This window comes from Passer montanus, unplaced genomic scaffold, assembly GCF_014805655.1.
Source record: "Passer montanus isolate IOZ18808 unplaced genomic scaffold, ASM1480565v1 scaffold15, whole genome shotgun sequence".
In the NCBI taxonomy this organism is placed as follows: Eukaryota; Metazoa; Chordata; class Aves; order Passeriformes; family Passeridae; genus Passer; species Passer montanus.
Window position 1 is genome coordinate 7236633 of NW_024362051.1, and position 14867 is coordinate 7251499.

General features: G+C 50.2%; 1 protein-coding gene across 1 annotated transcript; it reads left to right on the plus strand.

The window, feature by feature from the left end:
* Positions 1-2859, plus strand: LOC120498617 (thymosin beta-12-like). Its single transcript, XM_039701595.1, has 3 exons — positions 1-96; positions 981-1088; positions 2509-2859. Exons 2-3 carry the CDS (start codon positions 989-991, stop codon positions 2544-2546), a joined length of 138 nt encoding a protein of 45 aa, XP_039557529.1. The 5' UTR covers positions 1-96; positions 981-988; the 3' UTR covers positions 2547-2859.
* The last annotated feature ends 12008 nt before the right edge of the window (positions 2860-14867 follow it).

The following is a 14867-nucleotide window of genomic DNA, read 5'->3' on the forward strand; positions in this document are numbered from 1 at the left end:
GGAGGAGGGGAGAGGAGAGGAGGGATTACCCTGACCTTTTTCAACTCACACTGCCTCAGACAGCCACCAAGCAGCTGAAGAGAGAGCAGCCAGACGGTAATGCCATGTGGTTTTAGTAGCTTTGCAATTTTTTAATTTTTTTTTCCTTGTGAATATTTACTCTGTTGTCTCAGTGCAGATAGCAATGAAATCTGATTTTCTGCAGGAAGGAAAAAACATAATTATGTCAGCCATCTCCGGGCCAAGCCTTGCCTTGATGGGAAACTCCACTAAAATCGGGGGAATAATGCCCAGGCTGGATTTTAACTTGAATTTCTTAATAAAAAGAGGAATTGGATTAGGGAAGTTTTGACAGGTGAAATGCTGGTGTGCTTTGTGGAATTCTCTTTATTATAATAGAGTACAATCAAAGCCATTGAGCTGCGACTGGGATATGGAGCAAGAGCAAACAAAGGGCTGGGGGAACCGGTCCTCTATTGTTATGTTCAAGTGTCCACAGCAGCTCAGGGGATGATGTACTCAGTACAGGGGGCTCAGAATGAAAGGCAAATCCTATTCATTAAAAGAAAATCATAATTGAAGCTCTTTGTTCCTGTTGGATTTGGGGTTTATTGTAGATTTTCTAGTTAGCAGCATTTCTTAAAATACAGGTTTATGTCAGGGGCACTGTGGATTACTGGCAATTAATCATTGTCTCTTTATTACAGATTATTCTTGTTGCCATGTGCAAAATATGATTTTTAGAAATTGCATCTGAGAAATCTAGGGAAAATTCTATTTATGTGTTTCTTCTTTTGCTCTGAAAGAGCCAAGCCTCAGGGAAAGGTCCCAGATTGAGTGTTAGGTTTGTGGAGGTTTTTGAATAAACATTTTTATGGTATTTTAATTTTTTTTCTCTTGAGGAAAAAATGCTTTGCAGATGGCTGGTATCACAGCACTAGCTAATGAAGCCATGGGTGTGTTTTTCCTTTCTTTGTCAGGACCCATCATGTCCGACAAACCAGATTTTGCAGAAATTGAAACATTTGACAAGACCAAGCTGAAGAAGACAGAAACCAGAGAGAAAAATCCACTGCCCACTAAAGAAAGTAAGTGCTTATGAGGCTATTTGAAGTACGAGTAGCAAGGACATAATCCATATTGCAGTTCATATGCAAAATGAATACTAATCACGGGATTACAGGCTCAAACTCATCCCTGACTTTAAGTGGGGATAATACTAAGACTCTATGCTGGGCTTCCAAGGATATCAGTAATTATAACCAGCGGTGCATTTTGTCTGAAAAACCCTTTCTGATGGGATTGCTCTTGCTTCTGCTAAAATCAAGAGCAGTGTTCCCAGTGGGTGCTGGTAACAGGATCAGTGTGTTTGTAATTATCTTGTTGCCAGCCCCCCTGGAGGCACAGGGGACCCTTTTGCCATCCCTGGCAGGCCGGGCAGCATCCCCAGAGAGTGCCAGGCTCTGGGTTTAATGTTAGCAGGCAGATGAGCTGCTGCCTCCCACTGGTACCTGCTGTCAGCCCTGGGCAGGAGACCTCCAGGCACCTTGTGTGGGAATAAGGCTGCAAGCAAACCCATCATCATCCTCATCATCATCATCCTCATCTAACAGGCAGCCTCCCTCAGAAAAGCATCCCTGAGCTGTTCTCATGCAGGGTCTTCTCCCATACACACTGTGCACAGGCAGCCAGATAAGGCTGGGATTCATGTTCAGCTTCAGTTATGAAAAGAGCATTTGGAGCAGATTTTGTGAGCAGTTTCCTTCAGAAGAGAATTACTAATCACTGTGGATGTGTGTGCTGACAGCGATGCACACGCACAGTCTCAACATTAGATACCTGTTTTTTTCTCCTGTTTTATTATCCTTGCCAATGCTGAAGCTGTAAATACAAGAGGAGCTTTGCACACCATGAACTGCTCCCTTCTAGCTATGTAGATGGGGAAAGGAGTTGTCATTTTCAGGGTGATCAAAACAACCAATTATGGATTTAATTCTCTGGCTTTGAGTATGACCATAGAAATAGGTATCCTGCAGAACCATTATCATTGAATCACAGAATGGTTTGGGTTAAAAGGACTTTAAAGATCATCTTGTTTCAACCCCATACCATGGGCAAGGACCCCTCCTAGATGAGGTTACTCCAACCTGGCCTAAAACACTTCCAGGGATGGGGCAGCCACAGCTTCTCTGGGAAACCTGTGCCAGGGCCTCACCATCCTCACAAGGAAGAATTTCTTTCTCACATCCAATCTAACCCTGCCCTCTGTCAGTGTGAAGCCATTCCCTGCTTTTCTGTCACTCCAGGCCCTTGTCCAAAGTCCCCCTCCAGCTCTTTTGTACCTCCTTTAAGTGCTTGAAGGGGTTCCAGAGTCTCCCCAGACCCTACTTTTCTTCAGGCTCTCCACCCCCAAAACTCCCTCAGTCTGTCTCTATAGGAAGGCAAAGTTTATTGTTCATAAACAGTAATGTTTACTGATGGTGTTTTTGTTTCCTGTTTTTCTGCCAGCTATCGAACAGGAAAAGCAAAGTGAAAGTACAGCCTGAGCATAAAATTGAAGATGTGACTGGTGCTTCTTCAGTGGGGTTTTGGCTTCTGAGTTGGGTTTTTGTTTTATTTTGTCCTTCCCACCCCATATTTGTTGTCCATTTATTTTAGGAAACATTTGTTCATTTAATGTTCCCTGGAGAAGTTTGGTTTTTGTTTGTTGAAGAAGATACTTCTTCATTTGTATTTGCATTCTTAAAATTATAATTCCAAGTTCTGTATCAACCCCATTATTTGGTAAAAAAAAAAAAAGGCAATTTGCATAGAAATTGTTTTCCTAAACCTCACAATAAACAGGTTTCTTCTGACTAACTGTCTTTGAGCCTTGCAGAAATCAAGTTTGCACTACAGCTCTTACTAACATCCTTCCCCCTTTTCTGCATTTCCACAGTAGCTCAGGGCTTTGGGCAGGCTGGGAAGGGTCACCCCAGGCACTCACAGGTCCCTGGGCTGGAACACAGCCCCTCTCCATCACCTGCATCCTGCAGAATCCCAGAGCCCCAGGTGGCACCAGGCCACAGGAGCCCCCCTGAGTGCCCTCACAGCCTGGAGACCTCACCCCCATGCCTTGTGTCCCTCCAGGTGTTTCGTGGGAACCCTGAGGGACAAACTGTGGGTGCCAGGAGCTTTGAAACCCCCAGCCTGGCAGCAGGCATGGGTAAGAGGGGAAGCCACTGGCCTGCTTCAGTCTTACCCGGCAGTAGATTAGAGGTTCCAGAGACAAATACCTACAAATTCCGTGCCAAATTGATGGCTGGGCGAACATATTCAAATTAACACTGCAGATGAAAAAAAGGGCTGTAGCACCCTCTCTACAGCTTTTTTATCTCTCTAACTTGCAAAGATCCAGTCAACCTTGTGAAAACTGCAGCCTTTGGCCCATCTCATACCAAACAATACAAGAATGAGGGAAGGTGGAAGGAAGGAAGAAAATTAAGTATTGCATTGATTTTTAGGGATGAGAGAAAGACCTTTAGCAGCACAGGGGTGTAAGACAGAAACCTTCAAAGCAAGAAAGGACTCCCTACATCTTCATTACTGGAAGAGCTGGTCTGCAGAGGACTTGGCAAAAATAGACTCTGGTACCAGCTCAAGGGACTCTCAATTACATGGTATCACATTATCTCTGGAATTAATTTCCAATCATATTAGAAAAACACGTGCTTACTCTGGGCAGATAAACTGCTGTCCCTGGAGCTTTGGTTTGATCCTGCTTGTGTTGTGAAGTGAGGGTAGCTCTGTGTACTTCAGCGGGGTTACTCTGGGCTTGTACCTGCATCAGGTGAGGCACAGCCTACAGGCTTCAGGAGACAGAAGGGAATGGTTGGGGTGATGTCCAGAAAGCTCTTGTTTGCTAAAGGGCTGTTTGACACTTGACATTGAATGTGAATAGTCAGAACTGCAATTAAAAGTAGTAGTAGATCCATAAGACTGTGACCTTTGGTGGCAACAGAAAGTAACCAGAGGTGACCAGGAGACCAAAGGAAAACACAGGGCAAGAGGAGCAATGATTTCTGTCAGAGCTTTGTTAATGTGGTGCTGTCCAAAGGGATCAGACTGCTGTTTCAGTCCACATTCATCAGTTCAACACTGATGATGTTTTCTTTTCATGACCAAGGGTTTTTTTCACATTCTCATTTGAGTACCCCTTGGCACCTGACTCAAAGGGGTATTTATTTTCAGGTCAGCTGGATTTACTAATACTGATTTTTATGCAAAAGGTAAGGAATGCTAGAGGGTGAGCAAGAAAGAAATCAGTGCTCTTTTCTTTGTGACTCATGGCCTCCCCTCACCCCTGCACACTTCGGGGTCAAGGAGCCTCTGACATTATTTAAATATTTGCTTTGATGATGGTTCTTTCATGGAGGAAGCATTTAGAGATAGCACTTAGAGCAACACCACCTATGGAAATCTCTAGAGTTCCTACTGTTCAACCAGATTCATTCAACCTGTTCCTTTCCCCAGGATGGTTTTTGAGCTCTGTATTGCACTCAGCAGTAAGGCCACAGAGGAGACTTCCTCCTTGGTTTTGTCCCATGTGATGATCTCCCTCAATCTCTGCCAGTTCAGAGCATCTGCCAGCTCGCTCAAGAAATACTCTGTAAATCATCAAAAACTTCCTTGGCATCACTGAAACAGGGGCTGGCCTCTGTACCCACAAGTTCTCCCAAAAATCAAAGGCCTGAGCTGTGTCCTCAGCCTGAACTTCTTGGGCAGAAGGGAAGGGAGGTCTGGCCAAAGCAAGAAAACAACAGAGATATTCTGCTCTTGTGTTTGCAAGATGCAAAGGATTGGCAGCACAGCTCAGGTTTGCCCAAGCGCTTGGCTTGGGGCTGCTCCTGGTGCTGCTGCAGGGCTCAGTCTCCCCCCAATGAATTCTGCTCCCAATTCAGCTGTTTGAATTTAAAGTCTGAAATGGTAAAACCAACATCTCTGTGCTTTTATCCACGGATCTCACCCCACTAAACAGGCTGAGAAGAACTTTAGTCACATTCCTGACCCCTGGATCTGGGTACAAAGGCTACAAACACCTGCTCACCTGGAAAAACTCCTCAAGGTTAAAGGCCAGATCCTCCCAGCTTTCCCCACCTGCCCCAGGTAGAGCATGGCTTTGTGGCAGGCTTGGGGAGTGCTTCTTTCACAATTAGCAGCTCAGAGAGGCTCAAAGTTACAAACACATAACTGCAGTACTCTGATTTGAGGAACATCCCTCTCTGCTGCTGGGGGAGACCATTTCAACTCAGGAACTGCATCAGGGGATTAAAGTTTGTCAAGAGCAGGGACAGGTTTGGCTCCCTGTTATCTTAAGAGCATTAAAGCCCTTATCTGTGGGGCAAACTGGGGACACCAACCAGGAAACTGCTCATTACTTCAGGCTGAGAGAGGGAATTTTCATCCTTCCAGGCATTACACAAGGAAATATTTGTTGCTGCCATTGAGAGGGAGCTACGAGCAGAGCCAAGCTAAGCTAAACCAAAGCAAACACCTTACCCACACCTAGGAAACACCTTCTGGGCGTTAACCTGACCTTCACCCCCTGGAAAAGCATCTTCCAGCGCCAAGGCTCCCCAGCAGCCACTCACCCAGGAGCTGAGGCCCTTTCCCAGCCTCCATGGTGATGGGCAGCCAAGCTGGAGACAAGCTCATCAATAAACAGAGCCAGCTCCAGGTGGGAAACTTAAATATTTCTGCCAATTATCAGCAGCCCCTCGCTGTTATGTAAAGGTACATAAACAAGGTGTTACCTTGCAACTGCTCCAAAGGAAAAACACCTTCCATGCTAATGCAGTTATGGTAAAAAAAATCATTATATGCAGATAAACACCCACTTTCTTGGCATCACCACGAAGCCAGTTTTGCCCCCTGGATCCCAGGGATGGGGCCAGGGCCTCTCAGGATCTTGGCCAAGTCCACCTGCCCCCGTGAGTCACCTCTAATTGCTGTGCACAGTTGCAGCAAGCCCTGGCTGGGCAGAGGAGATCTGCATTCCTGTCGTTGTTATACCACAGTGAGTTGATTTAATAAATCTCATTAGGCAGGCATCTGATAGCTGTGAAAGCCAGGCAGAACAAGCCCTGAGCCTAGTTCTCCTAGGCAAAGGGCATTTGTGTGTTCCACCAGAGCTGGAGCCTGGTGAAGGCCCTGGAGGTCCTGCCTGCCCTAGCTCAGATACCATGGCCAAACCTCAAAGCACATGTGGGGTTTTTTTCAAATATATTTGGGTGTTCTCTCTTATGGGTCATTAGCCCCGTGGCTGCTGAGACATGCCACAGCTCTACAGTGACAAGGGCAGTGGGTTTAGGCCAGTGCTTGGCCACCACAACAACAGCTAGATTGCCTGTGCAAGGCCAAGGCTGGAGAAGTCTTTGCAAAACACCTTTGTGTGTTTGTTCTGCTGAGAGAGGATCAGGGAAGGAAACCGGGAGAGATGCGAGCAAAGGAAGGTCTGCAAAAGCTCTGTGGGATCAGGAGTCTGAACCACACCATGTGGGAAGGAGGTCAGGGCTGGGAGTGCAGCCAGGGAGGTGCCCACGGCAGCACAAACTCCAGGCAGAAGAAGCCAGGGTGGTTCTCATGCCCTTGCCTGGCTCACCCCTTGTTTTTCCAAAAACACAGGGTGCAAACAATCGTCTTTTGAAAAGCACTAACCTTCTGGTGCCAAGCTGGGGGAGCCTCCCACACTGTGCAGGGGCAAACAAAGGCTCTGTGTCCTCCTGGAGCCCTGGCATGTGCAGCCAGCCCTGGCCTGGCCACCTGTTCCCACCCGGAGCTCTGGCAGTGCCAGCCCATCCCGGGCACTGAGGTGTGTCCCGGCAGCACAGCCTGGGCTGGGGCTGAGCCAGCTGGGTGGGAGCAGGTGTGCTGGGGGTGTTTCTCCAGCTCCAGCCCAACACCACTCAAACTGACAGCAGGGAAAGCTCTGCTTCCATCTCCCGCGCCCAGAGAGGTGGCTCCATGTGCTCGCTGCCTTGTCAGGAGAGCTGCCTTGGGAAGGAACAGTTGCTGGGGATGGTTCTGCACATCTTGTAAGCTCTGCTGGCAACAGCTCTTGACAACTCCTACCATCAACTGCAAATCTCCCAGTGCTTCGTGTTTGCTTCAAGGCCCGGGGCCAGAATTCGTTCAGTCCGTGGGGAATCAGGAGGGAAGGAAGAGGAGGGGGGAGCAAAAGGGGGTTTCAAGCTGCTCTGGTCAAAGGGACATGTGAAAATGGGGTCTCTTAAGGCACCAGCAGTACACACTGAACAAAAAGAATGAGAATTTTAAAAATAAAAAAAAGCAATTTCAGGAATCTTAAGCTGGTCTCAAGAATTCAGAAGCCAGCTCAGTATCAAAATTTTTGATTTGGAGAAGTTGCAACAACAAGGGAGGAAAAAAATTGTGTGTGACTCCAAGTGGGTGTTTTCAAACAGCATCTTGTTTGGGGAAAATAATCCTCCTTGGTGTGCTTTGTTTTCTCATGATGCTGGAAGTAATTCTTCTCCTCAGAGAGAAGAATTGGGGTTTTATTTTTCTATCTAATCATGGGAGCTACCTCAGGTCACGCCTGACCGCAGCTGGTCCCCCATCCTTGCTAGCCCTGGGAGGAGTCACCACCACAAAGTGTTAAAGAAACACGTGTGCAGGTCCAAATCACACATTTCATTTAGCAATGAAGAAATCAGGCATGAGCAGCCTTGGCTGAAGGCGTGTGCCTTTGGGGTGAGCCCAAGGGCAGTGATGGAGGCAGCAGGGATGCCCTGGGGCAGCAGCATCACTCCCTCTGCCAGGACCCTCCTCTCCAGGGAGCAGGAGCGCAGTAGCTTATGGTATTGCAGTAGGTCCCTAATGGCTTTAGAACAGCTCCAGCCTCCTCCCTGCTCCCCCAGATTCCCCGTTTTATTTCTGTCCTTCCCAGGCTGTTATTCCAGGGGATCTGGGTGACCCAAGCCCGCGGTGCTGCTCCTGGCCATGTGCAGAGACTGCAGCACGGGCAGCCAGCAGCCCGGGCACCGGGAGGGAAGGGGTGTCACACAGCCTGTGCCAGCTCCAGCCCCTCTCGCTGGCATCCCCAGGACCGCTGATGGCCTTGGGGACATCGATCCAGAGCCAGAGCGGGCAGTGGCAGTGCCGTGGCCCTGGGGAGGTGGGTGCTGCTGGAGGATTGCTCTTGATGCAGCTCCATCACGGCCACAAGAGCCACACACCCACCGCTGAGGGGGTTTGGGGTTTTTTCCCCCTCAACACGTCTTGAAAATCCCAGGGCTTGGCCGGGCAGCCCGGACACGGGAAGCTCCGCAGGGCTGTTCGGGCAGCGGGATTGCTCGGCTGGGGACACTGCAGGCTGTGCCACCCCGTGTGCCACCCCGTGTGCCACCCCCTGTGTGACCCGGGCACTGCCAGCGGGCACGGGGGCTGCGGGACGGGCTGGGACGGCTGTGCCGTGCGGGGATGTCCCACAGGGGGGAGCCTTGTCACCAGCCTGCGGGGACACCGCGGGGACAGTGCCGGGACACCGCGGGGACAGTGCCGGGACAGTGCCGGGACAGTGCCGGGACACCGCGGGGACAGTGCCAGAACAGTGCCAGGACAGTGCCGGGACACCGCGGGGACAGTGCGGGGACACTCCACTGCCGGCTCCGTGCCCCTGGGTTTGTTCCCGGCGCTTGGCTCCATTTCCCCCCTCAGATTTATCACCCCCCCGCCAGGCCCCTCCGCTGCCGGGGTTGTTTGCTGTGCCCCGGGGTTTGTTCCCGGCGCTTGGCTCCATTTCCCCCCTCAGATTTAACAAGTGCGAAGCACACCGCGTTCATCCTCACGGGGCAGGGCAGGGATCCCTCCAGAGCCACCACGGCTCGGGTGTTCAGAGCTGGTCTGGGATTTACCAAGTGAATGTGATCAAGGAAATCTTTTTCTAAAGAGCGTCACTAGGAAAATTCACCCCGTGGAGAGTCCTAGCAGCTCTCTGTGCCTGGAGGATGCTGAGGGGCTGAAGCCCTGAGCCATCCCCACCTTACACACTCCCATTGGGTCAACTTTAAACTGAACAGCAAAGGCCTAAAAGTGGTTTGGTAAAACCAGAGACCTTGCAAAGAGCTGTCATCCCACTCTGACCTCAGGTAGCACTGGAGCTGTGTCCTCCTGCCTCAGAGATGGGGAAATGCACTACCAGACTGATGGAAGCGAGGCATGAACACAGCACAGTGCCCAGTGCACTGAGAAATGGAAATACAGAGCTCAGCCCAGCCCAACCCAGCTCTGTATTTCCAAGACAGGCAAAGCAAGAGGGGTTTCCTTACGGGGAGCCACAGCAAAGTGCCAGAGCCCAGGTGGAACGAACCCCGCAGCAGCTCAGGCTCCCCACTGCCTTCCTGGGCAAAGCTGGTGCCAGAAGCAACTTTTCTCCTCACTTTGTTTTTCCCAGAAAAACTCAAAGAATTTTTTAAGTTGGTCTCAGCCCAGATTCCTCCAGAGGAAGCCACAGCTTTCTGCACTTGGAATCACCTCTGTCCAAAGAAACAAAGACAAGTTTAAAGAAAATATTCGTGGCTCAAATCACCATTTTCTTCTGTGAGTTTCAAGACCTCCCACACTGAGTGTGCCAGACAGAGCCAGCAGCAACACGCATATCATCCAACTCAGAATTTAAGATCTTTGGACTTGATCTGTGACATGAAATGGATGGGGGACAGGAGGGGTGACAGAGCCTCAGCCACAAAGGGGTAATACAAGGACCCATGCTGGGAAAGGATGGGGAGCTCCACATGAGCCAGGTTGTAATCAGTTAATTTAACTTGAGTTTGGCTAGGAATAATTAAGAAGGATGTGATAATTTTCCTCTGTATCAGTGCCCAATCTCTTCCTGGACAGGCTTTCACCTGGGAGGTGACACCTTGCCAGGACAGAGATCTGGTCCCTGCATGCATGCCCAGGCAGTAACCTATCAGCTGCCCTGATTCTGTTTGCATGACATTTCCTTCAAAGAGGGAGAGAAAAACAAAACACTTGTCCCTACTTCATAAGGCTGCTGTGTAAACAGCCCTGTAGGTTTTGGGGGACACACCTAAAGGAGGCAGGTGAGGTGAGGCTGATGAGGTCATGGGGCACCAGGTGCTCTCTAGAGCTTTCTCCAGAGAGAGGATCCCTGCTGCTGGCAGGGGGAAATCCCCCTCCAGCCACTGTCCCCAGTCCATTGGGCTGGTGGGGACCTGACCCTTCTCCCAGCCCATCCTCCCCACTGCAGTGGGGCCATACTCATCCACCTCCTTCCTGACACATGGTGAGCCCACAGCAAGTTAAATCTACATCTTGAGCCCCTTGCTCTGCCTCTTGGTGATGGAATAAAAGTTCCCCACCCCTATTTTCTCTATTTTCTCATTTCTAGCCTAAACACATCATCCTGTGCACACAGATCCAAGAGTTCTGCAATGCTCTGAGACCTTCTCCGCAACCCCAATCAGGACATTCCCAAATCACCTTGGCAGCCCTTGCTGGGAAGGATCTATGTCCCTGGCCAGTTTGTGTCTAGAAAGATTAGAATTTGGTTCCAAATCTCAAATTTTTTTCCTTCCTGGAACGAAAAGGTACAACCTGGAGTTTCCTGTGGTGCTGGCTTCCATCCCAGGATGTGTTTCCTTCAGTAGCAGAGGCTCTCACCTTGGACTTGATGAAGTTCACTGCTCACCCCACCATGGTGCATGAGGCTGTGCTGGGAATCAGGGTCAAAATTAAGACAGAAGAGCTGGGTGCATTGGTACAGCTGAGGGCACAAAGTGCTGCTGAGAGACAGGAACCCCTTGGAATATTTTTTTTCACTAGGAAAGCACACCCTAAGTCAGCTCTGTTGGGTGGTTTAATCTTGTTTTCAGTAAATATTGGGCTGCTTCTGTGTGTCAAAACAGGCATGAAGAGGACCAAGCCTGTGGGATAGGTGTGGCACAATACCTGATTCCAGTTAGATCTCCATCCCCAATTACTAGTCATTAATCAAAACATATTCATTATACAGGCAAAACTCCCCTCAGCATTGCCAGGTCCAGGGCCTTGGTCCTGCCTCTGTTTGCTCCTGCTGGGAGCTGCAGCAGCCCACAGGGACTGTGCAGCAGGCAGAACAATGGAGACATATTTTCCCCAATACAGGAAAGCTGAGAAGACTAAAAATAAAAATTCGTGGAAGAGCTGGGTGTGCAGAGGGTTGCCCCACAGCTGCAGAGCTCTGGGTGGAGCAATGTGCAGCACAGGGACACATCCCCTTTGCTGTGTACAGACCAAGGGGCTTGGGGGCTTCCTGGGGAGAGCACCATAAACCATCCTCCACCTCACCAGCGAGGCTTCCTAATTACCCAGGTGGGTTTCTATTGTAAGGAGGGCAGCAATGCAGGATTTGACGCCAGGGCTCTGAATGTGTCACCTGCCAAGGGCAATTTAGCAAGTGGCCTGTGCTTTATTTTCCTGTTGTCCACAGCCACAGGGCAGCACAAGCCAAGACCCCGCCCCTGTGGGACCTGCCACCCTGATAAACTGATTTACGTCATGTCTGCCTTCCCTGAAAACCCACATTGTGGTGTGAAAAAGGTTCTGTGGGTGTGTGGGGCTGTATATACCATTGTTGTCTCTTTAATTAGAGCAGATACCAAAATGCTTTAGGATTTTGACCATCGTATGAAATGCACTGCCTGTTTGGTTACATAAATAAGAAACAAAGCATCAACATTTTATCAGTTAAGTCAAGGGGGTCCAGCTGACACTCAGGCCACTGCTTTGCAAGCAGCCTGTCCCTCAGCATCACTCAGTGCAGGCTCTGGTGCTGGAAAGCTGATGGCTCATGAGGTCCAGGCTGCCCAGAACCACTGACAGTGCACATTCTTCAGGACCAGGTAAACTCAGCAGAATTTGTCTTCCAGACTTTTTTCCCCATCCAGAACCAAACCAAAAGCAGGTCTCTAGGCAGTGGGAAAATCGAAGGGAAAGCACCTTCAGCACCATTTCTCAGTGACCCATGGGGGGTGGGTCACCATGGGGTGACCAGTGGGCTGTTCCTGTGGGTGATGGGGGAGCACCCAGAGCCCAGCTGGGCTTGGCCCACATGTGCCCAGTGACTTATGGAGCAAAGCACCAAAATCAGCTTCTAAACAGCTCTGCCACCAATCCACCCCGAGAGCTCCAGACCACCCGTTTCTGTGCCTCAGTTTACCCAGCTGCAAACAGAGATGTGCACATTTAATCTCTTCTACTGCAAGGACATTGCACAAAGTGGTCTATAAGTGCAAATTTATTAACACAGCAAGACCCAAATCTGCTTTTTCCTAAGGTGGAAAAGTCAAGCAGAAATACAGCTGGGATCAGTGCACTCATTTCTGGGTACCCTGCAGAAGTGCTGGCTCCTGCCTGCCAGGCCTGAGCAGTTAATGTGGAAAAAACCTGCAGCAGCGCGGGGAGGCTTGTCCCAGCACGCTGCTTTGTTTGCTGACAACTAGTGCAAGTGACGACGTTATGAGTGACTTTAAGATGGCTGTGACTTTAATTAGAAAGGACATTTTTAATAGCCTGGGCAAAGAGCTGTGTGGTCCTGCCAGCGGCTGCTCGCGGCACAGCTCACGCCCAGGGACGCTGTTATTCCTCTGGCATGTGATAGCAATATCATGTGTGAACTGACAGAACAGACATGCCAACATTTTTTTAGCTGCACAAGCCGTCTCAGGCAAGAAAAGAACCCATCTAAATGGCCTCAGGGGCAGCCAGACACAACCCCCCAAAATTACCTGTGTGCACACAGCAAATGCATGCAGATTTCCAGGCCATATGCATGGGCTTTAATCAATGAGCTCCCTGATACATGGGAAACACTTCATTCCCAGTAATTGTCCTTTGACAGCTCTAACAAGTAGGATCTGTTTGGGATGGTAATGATTAAAATGCTGACTCACAGAGGGTTTTCCATGCTGGTGGGACTGCACCAGCTTTGTGCTCACTTGGAAGGTATTTTGCATCCCTGCTTTTTAACCAATCTGCAATTTTAATCCTCTGGTTGCAAACGGGTTGTTTGTGGCTTTGCCCAGCTGACTCCAGGTTCCCCTTGTGCAGAGTCTGGAGGGAGGGGGCTCTCTGCTCACTTGCTGAGGGGCAGCAGGACAGGGAGAATCCCCGTGCTTGCTGCAGCCAGAGCAGAGAGGAGCTGGTCTGTCTCCAGGACAGAGAGAGAGGAGTGACAGGGATCCAGCAGCGGGACTGAGCCCACAGACCTGCACTTCAGACACCAGCTGGGAGGTGTCAAACCCCAGGGCAGGCTGCTGGCTCTGCAGTGCTCCTGAGCATTTCACGGCAGGACAGAAAACTACTTCTCAAAGGTATTGAGGTGCATCCCCCTGCCTGGCCATTGTGCTGCTGGCTGTGGCACAGCAGCACAATGATGGGGTTTGTCCCTGTGTGTCCCCTTCTGCTTGTGGGACAGCTCCCCAAGTGCCATGTCCAGTCCAGGCCATTCCCTTGAACCTCACTTTGCTGCCCTTTGATCAGTGCCCTTGCAGCAGCAGTGATTAACTCAGGGAGGTGGGTGTAGCCCGGGGTCAGTCAGGGAGCGGAGAGGAGCAGGAAAAAGGCAGCAGCTCTGCCTGCCATGGGGCAAAGAGCCATCGGTGGCAGATGCTGGCCTGTGTGCCATGGGACAGTGACAGACAGAGCCGGGGGGCTGTTTGTCACTGCTGGCACAGCACAGCACTGCCCCATGGAGCAGCCAGGATCCCTGCCCAGGGTGAGCCAGCCCCCAGTGGGACCATGCACCCACAGGAAAACAGACCAAGAAGTTTCCATAAAAACCATCTCCTCCTTTATCCATCAGCTGCATCACAGCTCCTGACAACCTTTAATGACACTGGCTGTAACTACCAAAAGGCTTTTTGGCTTTCCTGTGATAAGGATTTTCCTTTCCCAAGCCCAGATGATGGCTCAGCTGCAGCAGAGGCCCCTCGTTCCGCCCAGGCTATGGGCAGCTCCTGCCTGGAGCAGCAGCAGCTGTGCCTGTGCTGCTGCAGCCTTCACCAAAAGGAAATTGCCAGCCCCAGAAAACTGCTCCCCTAATTACAGCGTTGGATCATGGAGAAAACCACATAAATGATTCACACAGTGTTCCCAAGCTGCAGCCGCGTAAATGAGAGAGATTTCCAAATGCTACCGAGCCACGCTTGCTGGTATCAGGATGGAAATGCAGAAACTTTCATCATAAAGAGGAGAGAAGGAAAATTCCTGCCGTTAAACGCTTCTCTGCAAACCAAGGAGACCTGGGAGGTCTATCCCCTACAGATCTTTACAGAAGGGTTGTTAAAACTCCTCGGGGATTTCTCATAGGAGGGAACAGGCAGATAGCAGGGGAACTATAGAAATGCATCTGCTTGTTATTTCAGAGCTATGGGGATGGAGCCTCTGCTGGCGAGCAGAGGATGAAAAGGAGGAGGCAAGAGGACTCGGGGCCAGCAGAAAGGGATGGCTGGTGGTGGGGAAGAGAGTTAAAAGTGTCCCATTGTTAGGGAAGTTTGCTCTCCTTCAGACCATCCCGCTCCCAGGGACACCCGCCGCCTTTTGAAGTGCAACCTTAGGCGGTTCCTTGTCACCCATTGGAGCGGGAGCTTTTTATCACATTAAGTCATTGGGTAGCAAATGAATGGGGGGTTTTGACTATTCACAACTTCACCTTATAAATATCAGGGTTGGAGGTTCCTGCAGCTTTGCTCCATCCCCATAGCTCACCTTGGGAAGGAGTGGAGGGAGGTGGCCCTGCTTGTGCAGAGACCTGCGCTGTGGAGAGCTACGGAGCAGCCAAAGGGATCCAACTCCTTGTGACAGCC